This window comes from Brienomyrus brachyistius, unplaced genomic scaffold, assembly GCF_023856365.1.
Source record: "Brienomyrus brachyistius isolate T26 unplaced genomic scaffold, BBRACH_0.4 scaffold118, whole genome shotgun sequence".
Taxonomy (NCBI): Eukaryota; Metazoa; Chordata; class Actinopteri; order Osteoglossiformes; family Mormyridae; genus Brienomyrus; species Brienomyrus brachyistius.
The window spans coordinates 223387-242416 of record NW_026042393.1 but is presented as its reverse complement, the minus strand read 5'-3'; the positions used below and the strand labels follow the sequence as shown (position 1 = coordinate 242416).

The 19030-nt window shown below is 52.1% G+C and overlaps 4 protein-coding genes and 1 long non-coding RNA gene across 17 annotated transcripts; 2 read left to right on the top strand and 3 right to left on the bottom strand.

Moving 5' to 3' along the window:
- The first annotated feature begins 1028 nt into the window (after positions 1-1028).
- On the top strand, positions 1029-9349 carry LOC125727794 (myotubularin-related protein 9-like). Of its 9 annotated transcripts, none has more exons than XR_007388854.1 (12): positions 1029-1445; positions 1811-1873; positions 2338-2446; positions 3326-3451; positions 3838-4011; positions 5153-5370; positions 5464-5625; positions 5998-7159; positions 7285-7426; positions 7504-7724; positions 7951-8102; positions 8817-8955. XR_007388854.1 is itself a non-coding variant. In XM_049004733.1 (11 exons), the coding sequence occupies exons 1-11, from the start codon at positions 1261-1263 to the stop codon at positions 8008-8010; spliced, it is 2622 nt and encodes an 873-aa protein (XP_048860690.1). In that variant the 5' UTR covers positions 1029-1260; the 3' UTR covers positions 8011-8162. The 9 variants fall into 9 exon arrangements, 7 of the variants coding, with proteins under 7 accessions (XP_048860690.1, XP_048860692.1, XP_048860691.1 ...); XR_007388853.1 differs by having other exon boundaries at positions 1030-1445; positions 8804-8942; XM_049004733.1 differs by lacking the exon at positions 8817-8955 and having other exon boundaries at positions 7951-8162.
- Positions 4563-5054, bottom strand: LOC125727797 (uncharacterized). Its single transcript, XR_007388855.1, has 3 exons — positions 4952-5054; positions 4727-4876; positions 4563-4651 (listed from the first exon to the last, which is right to left on the bottom strand). It is a non-coding gene; the product is annotated as an uncharacterized LOC125727797 (long non-coding RNA).
- A 320-nt stretch (positions 9350-9669) lies between the features above and the next one.
- Positions 9670-12939, bottom strand: eif3i (eukaryotic translation initiation factor 3, subunit I). The gene is made up of 11 exons (XM_049004742.1): positions 12780-12939; positions 12266-12358; positions 12097-12184; positions 11779-11844; positions 11549-11698; positions 11089-11216; positions 10827-10937; positions 10580-10669; positions 10385-10458; positions 10202-10294; positions 9670-9961 (listed from the first exon to the last, which is right to left on the bottom strand). Exons 1-11 carry the CDS (start codon positions 12780-12782, stop codon positions 9880-9882), a joined length of 978 nt encoding a protein of 325 aa, XP_048860699.1. The 5' UTR covers positions 12783-12939; the 3' UTR covers positions 9670-9879.
- Positions 12940-12992: 53 nt separating this feature from the next.
- On the top strand, positions 12993-14954 carry tmem234 (transmembrane protein 234). Of its 3 annotated transcripts, none has more exons than XM_049004788.1 (5): positions 12993-13059; positions 13560-13711; positions 13905-13971; positions 14156-14188; positions 14277-14954. In XM_049004788.1, the coding sequence occupies exons 1-5, from the start codon at positions 13047-13049 to the stop codon at positions 14360-14362; spliced, it is 351 nt and encodes a 116-aa protein (XP_048860745.1). In that variant the 5' UTR covers positions 12993-13046; the 3' UTR covers positions 14363-14954. The 3 variants fall into 3 exon arrangements, with proteins under 3 accessions (XP_048860745.1, XP_048860744.1, XP_048860743.1); XM_049004787.1 differs by having other exon boundaries at positions 14153-14188; XM_049004786.1 differs by having other exon boundaries at positions 14096-14188.
- On the bottom strand, positions 14783-18951 carry dcdc2b (doublecortin domain containing 2B). 3 transcript variants are annotated; one of them, XM_049004785.1, is made up of 12 exons: positions 18420-18951; positions 18155-18212; positions 17516-17586; positions 17261-17392; positions 17032-17175; positions 16925-16964; positions 16777-16842; positions 16534-16696; positions 16347-16456; positions 16142-16219; positions 15504-15608; positions 14783-15405 (listed from the first exon to the last, which is right to left on the bottom strand). In XM_049004785.1, the coding sequence occupies exons 1-12, from the start codon at positions 18692-18694 to the stop codon at positions 15325-15327; spliced, it is 1323 nt and encodes a 440-aa protein (XP_048860742.1). In that variant the 5' UTR covers positions 18695-18951; the 3' UTR covers positions 14783-15324. The 3 variants fall into 3 exon arrangements, with proteins under 3 accessions (XP_048860742.1, XP_048860740.1, XP_048860741.1); XM_049004783.1 differs by having other exon boundaries at positions 16777-16845; positions 18420-18827; XM_049004784.1 differs by having other exon boundaries at positions 15504-15605; positions 16777-16845; positions 18420-18818.
- Positions 18952-19030: the final 79 nt, after the last annotated feature.

Genomic DNA, 19030 nt, shown 5'->3' with positions numbered 1-19030 from the left:
AGGTGATTCACCAGCAGGGTGGGAAGAGCAACCTGGTCGACGTCACACCAAGCTGTGATAGTGATCATTTCACATTCATTCATGCTGCTCATGCTCAGACTGATTTCAGGAGACTCTGCCTCCCCTCGGACGTCAGGCCTTCAGTTGCTACTCAGGGATAGTCACCGCTTATGCTCCCCAGGCAGTGCTCTGGAAACTGCCCTGCCCACGCCAGTCTAGTGCATGGGTGCATGCCAGGTTTAAAGGTTAAAGATTAGAATGTTACAAACTAAGCATCCACCACCAGCATGTCAGTTAGGGATACGTGGAATTTCGCACTATGTGTATTAGATTCGGTCAGCGGAGCACACCACATCCTACTGTTTTACTAAGTTTAAAGCGGTAATCACTGAAGTAGCACTGAAGAAAGACACAGCAACAGCCACAGCATATTTTAAAAGGGGAGAGACTGCAGATAAATAAGACAAAAAGACGTCTGACCCCCACCCGACACACACAATACTCCTACAATCATCACCAAGACGGCAGGAAAACCCATCACTCCCACCACAGCGTCAATTATTAAGTTAAGCATTCCTTGTGGAAATATTGGCATTTTGAGTATATAACGCCACCTGCAGGCCTGCCGGGGAGCTTCTCCAAACATTACGAAGTCTTAAATTATTACTACTTTTATTTTGGCCTAGTATTTTTGAACCTTCTGAATAAAACTTATACAGAAATACCTCATGTTTAACTTCTGGCACGCCCTTGGTGATGGCAAATACCTGTTCGTTCAAAATTATCCTTATAACCGTGTTTTATGAAACCCAAGCTAACACATTTACCGAATTTTCTGGCATGAAATCCCATACAACATGAGTGCATAAACAGAATAAGTACTTGTTCGGATAGGTGTGGGTTTTTAATATTCATTTTAGTCAGATGAATACGCTGTAATGAAGTTAACGGTCACAGATAGTGCACTTATATACGCATCACTTCACACCCATAATTAGCTTAAAACTCATAAAGCTGATTGGAGAAGCTTTAACTGGTGAACAAACGGAAACGGTCATTTGTGAAACAGGAGAAGCGCTTGCTGCGTCTTACTCAACTTAACACCCCGCACATGAAAGCGAAAGCGAGAGCCGCCGACAGTTCGGCTGCATCCAGCTGACGGTGCGAGTGTCGCCTCTGAGAGCCATAGGGCGGCGCCCCGCCACAGCCGGCACTCGGGCACCATAAGCCCCTGGCACCCATCGCTCCGGCGATAGTGTGATGGAGTTCGCCGAGCATATCAGGACCGCCAACGTAGAAAACGTGGTTCTCACACAGCAGCTCGGAGCGCCGCTGAAGGGGACGCTTTGTGTTACCGGCCACCACCTGCTGCTGTTCGGCAGGGACGGCGACAGCGCCGCACAGCTTCTGCTTTTGCTCCGGAACATCGACGCCGTCGAGAAAAGGCGAGTAGAGTCGTTTCTGCTCCGACTCCGTCATTTGACCAACCCGCTTTTCTCGTGCAAGGTCGCATTACCCCCATAGTAAGATAAATAGCCTGTTATAGGTATTTCTTAATAAAGCGCAGCCGTTCGGAATCACAAATCCTATAAGCAGTCTGATCACCTTAATTGGTGATTTATCGTAGTTACAGAGCTGTGACATAATAGGGATCCTGTCTAAATCACAAAGACACTCGACTTGATCTGCACCTGCATCTCCCGCACTCCTGAAGGAGATTGAGAGCTGTCCCGATGGCCTCAAACTGCACGGAGATGCCATGACACTGCCCGGGTGCTCACCCTGACTGCCCTGCTGTTTCTCCTCTTAGCAGTGTGGAGAACCTGATGGAGTTCTCGGGCCTGCGCTTAAGTGCATGGAGCCAGAGTGACAGGTTTGGCACAGGGGGCTGTGCATGTGCTCCTCCCGGGCAAGCTTGCTGTGTGCCATGCAGGGACAGTTTGCTTTGCTTTGGCCTGTGTGCTCCAGAGTATACGAGGACAGTGGAGCGCTCAAACGTGCAACGTTCGTCCGGAAGAAGCTAGCTGGAGGTTGAAAACACATGTTTCACCTACCGAGCAGGACAGGCTGACTGTTCTAGTGCATGCAGAAGGCGGCAGACAAGAGCACCCACGTGGGGCATGCTTGGGGCACTCTCATGCTCGGGACACTCTCATGCTCGGGGCACTCTCATGCTCGGGGCACTCTCATGCTCGGGGCACTCTCATGCTCGGGGCACTCTCATGCTTGGGGCACTCTCATGCTCGCTCTCGCCATGATGTCTGGTACGCGAACTGTGTTAGAGGTGGCCCAGTGCACTGTGGGTAGCACTGACCGTTGTGTCTGCTCTATGTAAAGGGCCATCGAGTCCTCTGGAACCATCACTATTAAGTGCAAGGACTTGCGGATTCTGCAGCTGGATATCCCAGGCATGGAGGAGTGCCTGAATGTCGCCAGCTCCATTGAGGTATGGCCCCCAGCCTGAATCCATGCTTGGACACCATGTAGCCATCCTCTAAGGGAGGCCCTGCCTCTAAGGGAGGCCCTGCCGCTAAGGGAGGCCCTGCCGCTAAGGGAGGCCCTGCCGCTAAGGGAGGCCCTGCCGCTAAGGGAGGCCCTGCCGCTAAGGGAGGCCATGTTTCTAAAGGCCAATTCACACATCATTTTTCTGCTTTTAGTAGCGGACAAGGGAAACTGACATAAAATTTGTCATCTGGGGTTGGCTGTGGACGGCTGCTGTCGGTGCCCAGGTTTTTATGTGGAAGTCAAAACCATTGCACATGTGAAAGATAATTGATTGGCCAATATCCAGTAGGTGGCAGCGAGGATTATGACAGATTAGCAGTCAGTGATGAAAGAGTAGAGGAAGGATAGTAGTTGCAGCTTTGGGGGGGGGGGGGGGTCGGAGGTACCCGCCCATCTATGGCCAGACATTATACTGAGGTGTACGGTATTTTAAAAACAACACTATTCCGATATAAATTTGTCAAGCCGATGAGGGGGGTTGGGGTCCCGGCTAATTTTGTCGTAAGGATTTCAAAGTACTGGGGCATGCCGTATTACCATAATACCGCCCAAGCCTTGCCAAACAACTTTAACCCTATTCATAAAAGTTTACTCGTATTACGATACTGCCTGTACTTGTATCTGCCCTCTCCTGGTCTGGTGGAATATCTCTGCTCTATGCAGCACGGACTGCAACCATCCGATTCCACAGATGAATGTAGCATGAACACAAGCTGCCCCGCAGATGACCGTCCGCAGCCAGAAAGCACACGGGGAAAACTGAAGTATGAACTAGGCTTAAAGATACGCTCCTTCTCTAAGGGAACCCCTGTTTCTACAGGCCCTTTCCTCTCTGGACACTGTGGCGGATCTATACCCATTCTACTACAGACCCTCCCACCTCAGTCTGAAAGGCCCCTGGGGGCTGTCTTTGCCAGTACAAGACTTTGCTGAGCTCAGCGCACAGGTGAGCCCCCCGACACGCTGGCAAACAGCCCTTTTGGAATCAAGATGAACACGTGAAAAGGTAGATGTATTTCCAGTACAGCCACCCTGCAGCATGAGACAGGAAGTGGCAGAGGAGGAAGAGGAAGTGCTGTGTGTGCGTCTTTTAGACTGCGAGGAGAGGAGAGCAGTACAGGCAGGAGCCCCCCTCTGCCAGACTTCACTGACCTGGAGTCAGCTGCAGACAGAGGAGGGCAGACATGTAGACTTTGCAGTTGCTGCCGTTTGTAGAATGTGTAATAAAGTGAAATATAAATTTATCAACTAGTTTGTATTATCAGTTTCTTCTTCGCTTACCCATGAAGACAGCAGCAAGACTTTGATGGCGGCTGTGCTTGTCCTCCCCAGACTGGAAGGTGGCGGCTGTCGGAGGTGAACAGGGATTATTCAGTCTGCCTCTCCTACCCCCCTGCTGTCATCGTGCCACACACTGTTGATGACAATACCTTGAGGAAGGTTGCCAGGTTTCGGCAGGGGGGCAGATTTCCCGTCCTCTGTTATTACCACAGACCGAACAACACGGTGAGAGACACACACACACAGACCTGCACTCATATCTTTGTGGGGACCATCCATTAATTTCTAAGGGCAAAACCCTCATCCTAACAATGACGGCCTTAACCAAAGTAACCAAACAAAATGCAACTCTTTCGGCATTTTTCATTTTTTGAATGCAGTCACAGATTTTTATAAAACTGAATTTCCCCTTGTGGGGACTGAAAAAAAATAAATGGTTTTTATCACACTGCTCGGACAGTTGGTCTCCACAGTGTATCATATATCTGACCCCCCCACCACACACACACCCTGAATCAGACGGATATGTTGGTGTGAGCAATCGCACCCCCACTGGCACAGCCAAGGACACTAAAGCACACATTAATACAAAGGCAGCAGTGCACACAGTTTGCAGTACAATGACCAATCACAAGCACGGTGTAGGCATAGGCGCCCCTACAGGCCTGCCTTTCCTCAGCCTGCCACATCGCTAACTGCAGGACCGTATGCTCACCTAAATCCACAGCAGCCCTACAGGCCTGCCTTTCCTCAGCCTGCCACATGGCTAACTGCAGGACCGTATGCTCACCTAAATCCGCAGCAGCCCTACAGGCCTGCCTTTCCTCAGCCTGCCACATGGCTAACTGCAGGACCGTATGCTCACCTAAATCCGCAGCAGCCCTACAGGCCTGCCTTTCCTCAGCCTGCCACATTGCTAACTGCAGGACCGTATGCTCACGTAAATCCGCAGCAGCCCTACAGGCCTGCCTTTCCTCAGCCTGCCACATGGCTAACTGCAGGACCGTATGCTCACCTAAATCCGCAGCAGCCCTACAGGCCTGCCTTTCCTCAGCCTGCCACATGGCTAACTGCAGGACCGTATGCTCACCTAAATCCGCAGCAGCCCTACAGGCCTGCCTTTCCTCAGCCTGCCACATTGCTAACTGCAGGACCGTATGCTCACGTAAATCCGCAGCAGCCCTACAGGCCTGCCTTTCCTCAGCCTGCCACATGGCTAACTGCAGGACCGTATGCTCACCTAAATCCGCAGCAGCCCTACAGGCCTGCCTTTCCTCAGCCTGCCACATGGCTAACTGCAGGACCGTATGCTCACCTAAATCCGCAGCAGCCTTACAGGTCTTTGGGATGGCACGTTGTCTCCTAGGTGATCATGCGCAGCAGTCAGCCTCTGCAAGGGGCCAATAGGAAGCGCTGCAGAGAGGATGAGTCCCTGCTCCATGCTGTGATTGACGGCTTACCCCAAGGATACATCATTGACACTCGTTCAGCACAGCTGGCCCAGCAGGCTCGAGTGATCGGTGGAGGATTTGAATCCAAGGCCAACTATAGCAATTGGAAGAGGCTCCATCGTAATCTGGAGAGGTATGGCCCAGTCACGAGGCTCCACCCCCACACAGAGGAGTAAGGCTGCATCAGAGAGGCGTTCCTCATCCACTCTCTGTTTGCTCTCTGTAGAGGGAAGCCGCTTCTGGAGGCCTTTGTCAAACTGGTAGAAGCTTGCAGTGATCAGTGGCAGAGTGTGGAGCGCTGGCTGAGTCGTCTGGAGAGCTCCCGCTGGCTATCCCACGTGCAGAACACACTGTCTGCTGTAGGCCTGCTGGCTGAGTGTGTCGAGAGGTGAGGCCTGGGTAACCACTTGTCCGGATTTCATCAGGACAGTCTGCTTTTCCAGCTCACTCTCCAGACTGTTGATGGGTTTCCGCTTTGTAGCCCCCTTATCCTCCTTTTCTCTTCCCCCTACCCGCTCCCCGTCAACAACTAGCGCCACTCTCCTCTACCCCCGGTTGCACAAAAACGTGAAACACATGAACAGACACACTACAGAAGTCGAGAATAACTGTGCTAGCAATTATGTTTTTATGCCTTTCTCTCATGACAATGAGATAATTACCTTGAACGATATGCCGTTCTTAGACTCTGTAGTATATGCATAATATAGCCAACCCACCCACTCAAAAACTTCTCATGGGTGTTCTTTTTGAGCCTTAGTCCTCATGCTAGTGGTCACCCTAAGAGAGACACTGGAGATAATGAAGCTAACACCATAAGGAGGGCAGGGCCTGATGCTGTAGCTAATGAAGCTGACGCCATGAGGAAGGCAGGATATGACGCCGGGAGGAAGGCAGGGCCCGACGCCGGAGATGATGAAGCCGACGCCGTGAGGAAGGCAGGGCCCCACGCCGGAGATGATGAAGCCGACGCCGTGAGGAAGGCAGGGCCCAACGCCGGAGATGATGAAGCCGACGCCGTGAGGAAGGCAGGGCCCGACGCCGGAGATGATGAAGCCGACGCCGTGAGGAAGGCAGGGCCCCACGCCGGAGATGATGAAGCCGACGCCGTGAGGAAGGCAGGGCCCGACGCCGGAGATGATGAAGCCGACGCCGTGAGGAAGGCAGGGCCCGACGCCGGAGATGATGAAGCCGACGCCGTGAGGAAGGCAGGGCCCGACGCCGGAGATGATGAAGCCGACGCCGTGAGGAAGGCAGGGCCCGACGCCGGAGATGATGAAGCCGACGCCGTGAGGAAGGCAGGGCCCGACGCCGGAGATGATGAAGCCGACGCCGTGAGGAAGGCAGGGCCCCACGCCGGAGATGATGAAGCCGACGCCGTGAGGAAGGCAGGGCCCGACGCCGGAGATGATGAAGCCGACGCCGTGAGGAAGGCAGGGCCCGACGCCGGAGATGATGAAGCCGACGCCGTGAGGAAGGCAGGGCCCCACGCCGGAGATGATGAAGCCGACGCCGTGAGGAAGGCAGGGCCCGACGCCGGAGATGATGAAGCCGACGCCGTGAGGAAGGCAGGGCCCCACGCCGGAGATGATGAAGCCGACGCCGTGAGGAAGGCAGGGCCCGACGCCGGAGATGATGAAGCCGACGCCGTGAGGAAGGCAGGGCCCGACGCCGGAGATGAAGCCGACGCCGTGAGGAAGGCAGGGCCCCACGCTGGAGATGATGAAGCCGACGCCGTGAGGAAGGCAGGGCCCGACGCCGGAGATGATGAAGCTGACGCCGTGAGGAAGGCAGGGCCCGACGCCGGAGATGATGAAGCTGACGCCGTGAGGAAGGCAGGGCCCGACGCCGGAGAAGATGAAGCTGACACTGTGAGGAAGGCAGGGCCCGACGCCGGAGATAATGAAGCTGTTGAAAGCAGGGTATAGTACGGTACAGTGTAAAGGCACACTATAGCGAGTAAACTTGTCTTGAGTGATACCATAAGCCTAACATACATTTGCACTACTGAGCCATGCTCTTGGTTTTGTCACTTCCTTTGTCCCAGAGAGGGCTGTCCGGTGCTGGTGCACGGCTCAGAGGGCACCGACACCACTCTGCTTCTCACCACCCTGGCCCAGCTCATTCTCGACCCTCGCTGCCGCACCCTACCTGGCTTCTTGGCCCTGCTGGAGAGGGAGTGGGTGCTGGTGAGTCCCCCAGACCTTATCTACGCGCCGTCTGCTGTGGTCTGTTTACAAGTAGTTTCCCCCCCCCCCCCCCCCAGGCTGGACACCCTTTCCAGCAACGCTACACCCATTCGGCTTACTCGCATGCCCGGCCCAGGCAGGAGGCTCCCGTGTTCCTGCTGCTCCTCGACTGCGTGTGGCAGCTTCAGCGCCAGTTCCCGCTGGCCATGGCCTTCGGCGAGCCGCTGCTGCTTCGCCTGGCCCAGGAAGCCTACGCTTCCAATTTCGGCACCTTCCTCTGCAACAGCGACGCCGAGAGGTAGGGGGAGACGGCCACCATGGCCCAGCCCAACAGGCACACCGGCCACACACTGCTTGGATTGCTGAGATTACCTGTAGCAAAGGTCCCACAGCAGTGTCCTGTCCTACATTTGAACGTATCACTTATACACCCAAAACGCCCTAAATGGTGTGCAGCTCCCTGGGTGGCAGCAGAGAGCCAGATCCTACAGCCCTCACAAATTTGCTCCTCTCCTCTCATGCAGGTGCTATCAGGCAGTAAAGGAGAAGACACACTGCCTGTTCCAGTTCCTGCTGAGGCCTGAGGAGAGGGAGCGGTTCGCTAACCCCCTGTACCAGCCCACAGAGCTGGCCATCTGGCCGTCTGTGTACCCACAGTGTGTACAGCTGTGGCAGGGTAGGCGGCAGGGGCAGATTAACAAACGCCGGGCCCCTGTTTCTGCCACACTCCTCAAAACCACATAATTAACTATAAGGCTATTAAATTAGTAACTATAGAATTATTTCTACAAAGTCAAAGAGAATGTGATGGTGTATCAAAGGAGAGCAGTGACATTAGAAGACAAACCAGCAGGCTTTACACTTTCACCTTCATATGCAGCAACCTGAAAAAGCATGAGACGTCACTGAATAACCATCTCAGCTGTGCTAACCTTACATTACACTCTGACCCAGTGCGCATTAACTGCATCCACAATGTGTGCTAAATACGCATTTACCATAGTAGAGAGCCAATTTCTACATCCAATAGTTTGTTTTTGGCTAATAAGTGGCATTTGTGTTTCATTTCACTGGGAAGAACTTGTATGATGTACAGGAAGGTCATCCAGATAAAATTTGGCTCTTGGGAAAATATATCAACAACAAAAAGCCAAGATGATCGTTACCTCTAGTTTTGCCAGATGGTAATGGCGCCTCTGCCAGAATGCAGTGATACACACGTGTTTTGCACGCCCCAAACATTCTGACAGGCTGCTTATCAGGGAACCCCGCAGTAGAGGGTGTGGTTATGCTCTCTCGTGCACCTTGCTTAGGAGAAGGTGCTTTTGGACAGCTGAAGCCTGTGTCTGACCTGCATGGCCTCTTCATGCTTTTCAGGGCTGTTTTTCAGGTGGACTTACAGCACCAAGTACCTGCAGGAGGCCATGGAGGAGATGCAGAGCCTGCTGGCCAGGAGCACAAGCCAAGGCTGCAGCCCAGATTCGACAGAGCTGGAGGCAGAAAGGTGTTCGGCCCCCACCCCTGTGGCTGACTGACGAGAGACTGGCCATGACAGCGGCAGCATCTCCACAGCGACTCTGCGGCACCTCGACTTGCACACGGAGGACAGTGTGAAGCTTTGTGTAACATGAAGAATATGCGGACACTATGCTTATGGGTAGCTATGGCTAGCTAACAGTGACACTGGGGGCTTGGTAGGCACCTAGGTCAGGCCTACTGTGAGAAATGAGATGGGTACAGGCCTCGTTGTCCATCTGGACAGGCGTGCAACTGTGAAGTGCCCATTAAGCAAACTGAACTGATCATTGTAAACATGCCACAGTCCCCTTAGAACAGCTGGTCAGTTACATATAGCAGCAGCATTTCTGTAAAGTGATGTCATGATGTACTTTAGAACAATGAGAATAAACTTTTCAAAGATTAGCCGTCAAGCTGGATATTTAAAGCCCGTACCCCCAACTTCCCCACCCCCTTTGTAATCGGTCACATTATCTCACACTACAAACCCACTCAAGTGACACGACGCACCAAGTGAGCAGGCAACACAGGGCAGAAACTTAAGCAAAACGATGCACGGCCTGCAGGCAGCCGCAACAGTGCCCACTTCAGCTGGGAAGAGCTGCCTTCCCTGAAGCTCTACTGTACATGCAGAGGAACAGCAGCTTCAAGAGATTCCATTCCAGTACGTCTTACTGTGTCTCCCCGGAACATAAGACATGAACAAGATTGCAACCAACAGCACATTAAGCTGAGATTCCCTTTATTGTGAGAACTGCATGAATCACTGCTCAGCATTTGAGGGGGGGGGGGGGGTTAGCACTTAGCAGTATCCACAAAACCAGACAGTCCAGACCCTCAGCAGACTGGTGCTGCAGCTAAGGAGAACAGCTGTCCTGACACGCGAGGGGCAGAGCTGCAGGGTATCACTGAAGGTGGCAGGGGGTCCTTCTCCTTCACCCCTCAAATTCAAACTCAAAGTAGTGTGGGTCAAAGTAATGTATCCTGACGTAGCCATCCTCCCCTCCGCTGCTGTAGCTGCAGGAGAGATGAGACAAGACCGTGTCACACGCGCGCGCTCCATGTCTCTCTCTCACACACACACACACTCACACACACACACACACACACACACACACACACACACACACACACACACACACACACACACACACACACACACACGCTCCATGTCTCACACACACACGCTCCATGTCACACACACACACGCTCCACGCGGCCGCCGCATACTTCAGTCAACGAAGGGGAGGGGCAAACCTCTTTCCATCTGGATGGAATGCAACGCAATTGATGGGCCCGAAGTGACCTTTCACCCTTCCAAACTCTTCCTCATATGCAGCATGAAAGAACCTGGGTAAGGAGACGCCATTGGGTCATGAGCCCGGTTCTGACACCCCAAACCCGATACTGACCCCCACCCCACCCCAGCTGTACACCTACCTGGCCTCGAATTTGCCAATTCTCGTAGAGGTGGTGGTGACCTCCATGGCCTCCTGTCCACCTCCCATGACCACCTGAACAGGAACAGAATGACACTCACACCAGTGTCCACTGATGAAACATATATGCAGTGTGTGTGTGACATGAGCCCACGGGGCAGAGGCACATAGCGGACTGGGGGGAGTCAGGCCTTACATGATCCATGATCGGGGAGATGGCAGCAGAGTTCACCGGTCTCTCTGTCTTGAAGGTCTTGATGTGCTCCAACGAAGTCGAGTCAAACAGCTACAGAAAGTGGCAGCCAATCAGCTCCAATTAATGTTCTGGGCAAACAAACCTCTATCTGTGAGAATGAAAAAATGGTCCTGCTCTTCGACGGACGGTCAATGATCCTGCAGTCCCCCAGTGGAGTCACCGTGAAGCCCAACACTGTGCTGCATACCTTGGCAGTGTTGTCCTTAGAGGCGGTGATAACCATGGTGAGATCCACAGAGGACTGGATGTCATTGATTTGCTTGGTGTGCTCTTTGACCTTCTTCAGTATCTCTCCAGACTGTGATGATAGAGCATACAGGAAAAGGCTTAGCTCACTGCAAGCCCTACCTGAACTTGGAATGGTACCATTTTAAGGCACATCAGATAAACAGAGCCACAGAAGGCAGACTTTGTGAACACCACCCATCATAGATGGACGGGATCAGTACCTTAGCACTGAACTGATTGATCTCTCCATTCTCATGGCCAGCGATGACAAACTCCCCCAGTGGCCCCCACACGGCACTGGTGACTTTAGATTCGCTGCATGGTACTGACACGTAGGGCTGGTTTTCCTCTGGGGAGGGATGCAAACATTAAGAGATATGATCATTTCCACAAGGAGATGAATCCAATCCTGGATCTACAACCAGCACTACAGCCACATCCCAACTTTAACATCAGTGCTGCAGCTTTGGGGTTCAGCTATAGCCGAGTGGGGGAGGGGTATAATGGGAGGGGCCATGAGAGAGGATCGCATGCTGCAACATTCCCTGAAGACAGCAAACCTTTAGATTTACATTTGCAGGGAAATCAGCCAACGGTACATTAAGTTACTTCTGGATCACCATTACAGCACTGGTCAGGGTTCACCAGCGGGGGGAGGGGGTCAGTCTGGCATATGCCTACCGATCTGTTGGGGGTCCCGAAGATCAAAATAGTTCAGGTAGCACTGGTAACCCATCTGCTTGTCTGTGGAAAACATGATGATGTTCCCACTAAAGTCAAAGCCGCAGGTCCTCACTGCAGAGCTGGTCTTCAGTAGGGCCAGCTGTCGGCCTGAGAGCAGAGAGACACGTCAGCTGGAAGGCGAGAAGCCGGTGGTGCCCAACCCAGACCCCCACACAGGTGCCACTCACCCGTCTGGCAGTCCCAAAGACGGCATGTGTTGTCAGCTGACCCTGTTAGAACATGTTTGGTATCCCCTGAACCAACCATTAAGGAAACTAGAAACTTGGAATGCCAGGAGATATTAGCAAAGGCATTTTTTCTTGGTGTTTGTGGCAATCAACATAAAAGTTTTATATGGTAAGAATCACCAGGAGAAGAAACAAATTAGTTCCATATTCCATTGAAAAGGGCAGATGACACACTTTTGGGAACACCCCAGGAAGATCAAAAAGGGGTGGTTTCCAAGCTAACAGACCAGCGCGTAACGGTATGCAGCATAAGGATACAGTCAACATCGACACACCAGACGGCGCCCGTGTGGCCGTTGTAGGTGCCCAGCCTCTCGCCGTTCACCGAGTACCACACATTCGTCACCTGCGTCCATGACAGTTGTATCACAATCACAGCTTTTCTTTTTTAAACAAAAATTCACAATATACAGTCAAACGTCCCTACCGTGTCCTTAGCCACAGAGAAGAGCAAGTCTCCTTCCCGGTTGTACTTGATCTGGGTGATGGACCGTTCATGGCCCTGCAGGAGGATGGGTCTCTGGGTACGGGGGGACAGGGCAGCTGAAATCCTCGACAAACATTAAGGCACGGTTTCTATGCTAAAAACGTACAATACACGTTATATAAAAGCAACAGGACTCTGACTAAAAGTTGCCGCTCGACATTAAACAATGACCAAAGGAAAAAGACTTGGATCTAAGACTAAACAGATGTGATAAACTGGGGAACTTTAGGTCCATTTAAGCCATTAAAAATGAACGTTTATAGATGCATCAGCACTCCAGCCGCGTCGTCACTATGAGAAACCTCAGAAACAGAAGCCGGCTTCCTCCGCCGGTTCCACACGCATTTAACGGCGTGCTTAATTACTTACGAGGAACACTCAATCATAACGGAATCCCGAAAGATAAGGACAGTGATTAAATTGAAATTTTTATTATCGTGTGTTTAACACTCACCATAACACCACGACACTGTAATACAGAAAGTAAATCTCTTTAACTTTTAGGATTATTTGTCTATAAAACAGAAACGAGTAGGCCTGGCTACAGCATGCAGATAAGTACGAGCGTAAAAAGAACAACCGCTTCCGGGTCAAAGCATTAAGGAAACGCGACCTTTTCCTCTAACAGACTACATATAGTATAGCGCCCTCTATCGTTGGTATTAAGTATTACTACCGGGTCAAAGTGATTGTTTTGGTCATGTGATATGCAACGTCTGTTATGGTGTCTTTGAGTAAGTATTGCAAAGGCTGTTTGATTAACAAACGAATTGTTACGGTTTAAATGTTGGAAATGCACCTCTCCCCGTTTTGAGCCGTATAAAACGAAATGCCTTTCAGACTATTTATTGTTTTTTAACATTTGTTTGTCAGACGTTTTTATCCAAAGCGATGTACATTTTGAGGAAGCAGGTCAGGAGTGATTGGGGGTTACATACTTTATTCAAGCGCCCAACGGAGATTTAAACCGGCAATATAATGATCCTGGGCACGGCGGCTTCACCCGCTAAGCCGAACACCGGGAAGCCATTTAAACGAGAAAAATACTTAATTACTTTTCCTCATTTCTAGTTAAAACTGCGAAAATAAAACAAAAGAAGACTGACAAGAATGATTGTCACAAGTGAATGGCTTCAGAACATTATAGCGACACCTAAGGCAAATAAGTTCGGTGGGTTAAGGCATATAAGTCCGTCATTTGAAAATGAATTTGCCCTCTGCCCTCTCCTCGCAGCAGAGGTCCTGAGCCTGCTGCTGGTGGCTCTGCTTTGGGGAGCTACTAACCCTTTCCTGAAGAAAGGAGCAGAGGGGATAGAGGATGTCAGAGGGGGCAGAATGGTCTTTCAGCTTATAGCTGAGGTCAAGTTCCTCTTCATCAACATCAGGGTGAGTATAGAGCACAGTGCAGGTGATGAGAGCAGCAAAAGATGTGTAGTATTAGTGCTTCGGTTTAGAGATTGATTTTGGATATATGGTGACCTAATGTACACAGGATTACACACGAATTGCACAGTCATCCCTGAGCATTATGGAGCTCTGCAGAGGTTGAAATTTCTCTTAGCTGATCCTCTCTTCACAGTACCTTGTGCCCTTCCTGCTGAACCAGAGTGGCTCCCTTGTATACTACCTCACTCTTGCCACCACAGGTGAGCTAGCCAGCCTGTCATGTCAGCCTTGGCTTGCCATTTCAGAGTCTCTATCTTATGTCCTGATGCTGTACTAGATCAAGATCAGTGATTAGATGCTCTGGTGCTCTGTGACTTAACTCAGACCTGTCCCTGGCTGTGCCTGTGACGAATTCCCTCACCTTCCTCTTTACGCTGCTAGCAGGGAAGCTCCTGGGAGAGGAGGTCGGTGGGAAAGGCAAGTGTCTTCTGGGTCTTTGAGTACTGCTATGTGCACCCTGAGAGAAATGGCGCCGTAACTTAGAGCAGCTTCCTTGTGCCCTCAGGAGCTCTGCTGGGGATGTTCCTGACCATGCTGGGGGTCACGCTGTGTGTCACCAGCTCCATCAGGGAGAGCAACACTGCAGGATAGAACTGAACCTCGACACAGAAGCCTGTGTGCGAGGGTCCTTCTACACCACTGACTGGAATGAAGCCTCTGTAATCTTCACAGAGCTCAGCCTGGGACAGGAAACTGCTTATACTGGAGTTCAGTGAATTTAGCCAGAAAATGAGTCTCTCACCCACAGTTTAAAAAAAAAAAAAGCTTGTTAGTTCAAATATACAGCTGACCTCATGTGAATTTCCAGAGTGTAGCCATAAGTAGGGAAAGACCTTCATGTGCACCTACATGGTGTGCAGAGAATAGGCCCTTTACAGGTCAGCTCTGTGATTATGGTTCATTTAGCTGTTGTGGGGTTCACTGAATATTGCAAGCTCTTAAATGGATCCCTTTGTCTTAACCTCAGATGGAACTTCAATTCCGTGTTTACAGTAAATCCTTCCAAATGTGTGAAATTATTCAGTTTTCTTTTTATTATTCCAAGTAAAATAAGAAAACATGGCTACAAGTTATTAAAAATCCCATTTTTTATGTGAAAGGATTTTTAGCTGTACATTTCTTAGATGTGTTAATGAATGTAATCTTAATTAAGTAGTTAATAAATGTACTCGAATGATTGTCACATTTGATGTTGCTCCTTTGGAACAGGGCATCTAAGAGCATTGAGGCTTATTCAATAGCTGAATTTGATGAAAGATAACCTGGAGTCAATTGCAGAAATTTTCTGGTCTTTCACACTGCACTGTACTTGGTGAATTAGGTCACGTGACACCCACGGTGGGTAAAATATGTGATATTACTTTCAGGCTGTTGTGCAAGTTTACATATTAGTGATTATAAACCCTAAAGTTTAGAAAGATTGGCTGGAAATTTCACCTCCTCCAGGCTTGGGCTGCAGCTCTGTCCTGTGCTGCCTAAACTGAACATCCAATCACAGTTATGTGTACTATGCTTGTCTCACACAGTAATTATGCCATCAGGTAGTTGGTCTCTCAATTATACTTGACTTCTTGGTGGGTCAGAGAATTCCCTGATGTCCTAGATGTTGGTCTGGATCCATGGAAATTTGTTTCCTGAAACAGATTACCGATCAAAAGGGTCCTGTGCATTAATCTGAAAATTAAAATGGAATCAGAGCAGTTCTCCACTGGCTCACTGGTCCTTCACTCACTTCTTGCTGGGTGGTCTGCAGGTCTGGCCTGTTGGCTCCTCCAATGTGATCAGTTTGTAGATCTGAACTTGAGGATCGAGCTCTCCAGTTCTGAGTGGCCAGCTGCTTAAACACAGGTGAAAACAGCAATGGGATGGGCAGATTCAGGCAGAAGTGCACTCAGGGACAGCAGTGTTCAGGTACAGAGGCAGGAGTGTTCATGCATGGGTGCACTCAGTGACAGGAGTGTTCAGGCACAGGTGTGCTCGGTGACAGGAGTGTTCATGCATGGGTGCACTCAGTGACAGGAGTGCTCAGGCACAGGTGTGCTCAGTGACAGGAGTGTTCAGGCACAGGTATGCTCGGTGACAGGAGTGTTCAGGCACAGGTGTGCTCGGTGACAGGAGTGTTCAGGCACAGGTATGCTCGGTGACAGGAGTGTTCAGGCACAGGTGTGCTCGGTGACAGGAGTGTTCAGGCACAGGTGTGCTCGGTGACAGGAGTGTTCAGGCACAGGTGTGCTCGGTGACAGGAGTGTTCAATGCCAGTGTGGGTCACAGCTCTCACCTCGTCCGGGGTGCCTCTTCTAAACACCGCTGGACGCTTGGAGGGTGACAAACAGGAGAGACGGCTGCAGTCAGATTCTTTCACATGCCTACCTGCGGTCTGTGATCCTTGGGGGAAGCGCTGCCATCATCTTCACGAAGAGCTTCATCCTCCACCGTCTCTGCCACCCTCTTAGACATTCAGAACAAAAGATGAAGTTCCCCCTCACCAGAGACAGCAAAGCGGCAGGATCAGTGCATTCTGTGAAGCTTACAGACCATGTTTACAGACCATCGTCACACCCAAACCAGAGGTCACCTGATCAAGAGGAAGTTCTACAGCAGTGTCTTCATCCTCGGCCACTTGCTCAGCGCCCTGCGTCTCCTCCCTCCTCTTCCTCACAGCACCATTGAACACACTGGACTGGGCTGAAATGTAGTGAGCATGAGTCAGAGCCTCAGCGTGTGTGTGATTCCATACCTGGACATGTGGGGGCTCCACTCACCCTGTCCCCCCTTCGCTGCTGGGACTCTGGGTCCAGCTCGGTTCTTGTGGACCCTCATGGGTTTGGCATAGAAGAGAGATTCTTCCTTTTTGGGGCTCCTACCCTCCCTGGGCCCTCCGCCCTCTGCCTCATCACCAGTGGATCTGACTCGCCGGCTGTCGCCCTGCAAGGGTCCAGGATATTAATTCCCTCTTGACGAGGGAGCTGCAGCACAGGCAGGCTGCCAGCAGGAGGCGCTCCTACCTCTGGGGACACCAGCAATGCCGAGTCGCTGTACCTATCCTGTGGGACACTGACGGGCTTCCTGGTCTGCTGGAGAAATGGATAGGAAATTACATCAGTGTTGTGAGTCAGGAAAGCAGTGGATTTCTGTTCCTCCATTGATTCCTACCTGCCGATGCTGTGGAAGCTTCCGGCTTCTGGGGTGGTTCCTAAAAGACCTGAGAGTCAGAGCCCAGGTTGCACACCCCCTCCTGTACCTCGCCCACCCCCCTGTACCTGAGGCCTGGGCCGGGTGCTTTCGGGACGAGCATCTCAACATACGGCAACTTCTTAAACTTCTCCGTCCCCACGGCAACGTAATACTGGCCGCTCACCAGCTCGTCCACAGATGACACAGTCCCACCTTCCAGAGTGCACAGCCTGGGGGGGTCAAACACGATGATGTGAAGGGCCCCAGACCTGCTTTACTTCCCCAAGGCCTCTGTTCAGACCCCCGGACCCCCACCTGCGCACAGCTCCGGTGCGGAGGTCAGCCTTCTCAGTGAGCAGGCCCAGCACCTGCTCCAGGTCCCACTGAAGGCTCCGGGGGATGAGGAGGCGCAGTGGGGGGGCCAGAACGTCGCCATTACGGAACACACTACACAGAGACACCGGGGGGGGGGGGGAGTCACACGGCTGTGAGCACACATGGTATGAATATCCATGTGTAAGGATGCACAGGCTAATATGCGTGTGTGAGGGTGCACAGGCTGTTACCCACTGCACAACACGGGGAAGGTGCACAGCCTTCCTCCACCTGGCAGACACACTGGGCCTCTGGGGGGGCTGTACCTGAGAGAGAACCAGGAGTCACCCATGGATACCACAGGGCCTGCAAAGGGTCCAGCACAGCTAACACAGACGACTAGAGAGGAACAGAGACGGGGAAAGTGGCGCACAGCCAACGCCTTCAGGCGGGGTGTGTCAGTGTGCCAAGTATGAGGCCGAGAGCATGGACCCCTTCCCACTAGCCAAAGGATCAGTGAGGTTAGACCCAACACAAGCCTGGCCCAGGGAATGCTGGGACCTGGAGTCTGCTGCCCATCAGCCAACGATGTTTCAGCCTCAACCGTGCGGCTCGATTTGATTCACGGCTGTGATTCGCAGCCACACCCACCAGCCATCCACCTGCCCAGTGGTGTGACATTCCAGTTGCTCTTACTGAACAATGGCCTGAGAGTGGCTGGCATTCCCCAAACGTCTGACTCACACACTGCCTTACAGGGCAGGACACAGATTGTCACAGGTGAATGAACCGGTTTCCATGGCGATGACATGACTGACAGTCTGGGAGTAGGAGGTTACCACAGCTTTCCTGATTAATGAGTAACGGGTCTGGACTGAGCCAGAGGGGACCCACCTGCGGTCCAGCAGCACCTCGGCCTGCTTCCGGCCTCCTGGCTCCTGTGTTCAAGTAACTGAGAGGAAGAGAAGACCGATGAGACGCCATGACAGACCCGGACGACACCGCAGGGGGTCTTCCTGAACCCTCCCCCCTCCCATTTAACTATTAACTCGCATGCAGAACATTCTGGAAAGCCCAGGCTCGGTGGCCCTCCCTCTCTGTTCTGCCGCTTGCACATACCCACCCCCCAGTCGACAAGCTGCCCACCAATGGCACTCACTCCAGCTTCTTGAACTTCTCCACGCCGGTCGCTACGTAGGCCCCCCCGGGCCGCAGCTCCTGCAGGTCCCGCACGCGGTGGCCGTGCCGGGGGGTGCGCAGGGCCCTGACTGCCACCGCCGCCCCGATGCTCTGCGTCACTTCGTTGAGGAAGGCCTCCAACGTGGCACCAGCCCTTGGTCGCAGCAGCAGCCGCTGGCCTGTATGGAAGGGATCACCGTTCCTGAACACCAGCATACTCTTGGCCGCCGGCACTGACATCCAGCTGGTGGCCATGTCTCTGTGGAGCACGATCGCCCTGCAGAGCCTCAGCACCGCCAAGCGCACTGCTCCCAGTGCTGGGTCTCACTCGCACAACTGCCTTCAGCGTCACTGTTGCTGGTTGCCATGGCAGCAGAGCCAGGCACAATTGGCTGCATGGGCCAGAGAGACAGAGAGAGAGAATATGACTGGCGATAACCTGACACCTGGTCCCCCAATCACATGCAAGGCCGGCCCCTCATGACATCAAAGCAACAGGAGGCTAAGGAGCACAAACATTAGCAGGAAGAGAACAAAAACAATCCAGTGCTTTGGGAAGAGGGGAGGCAGAGGCACACAGCACCCACCAGG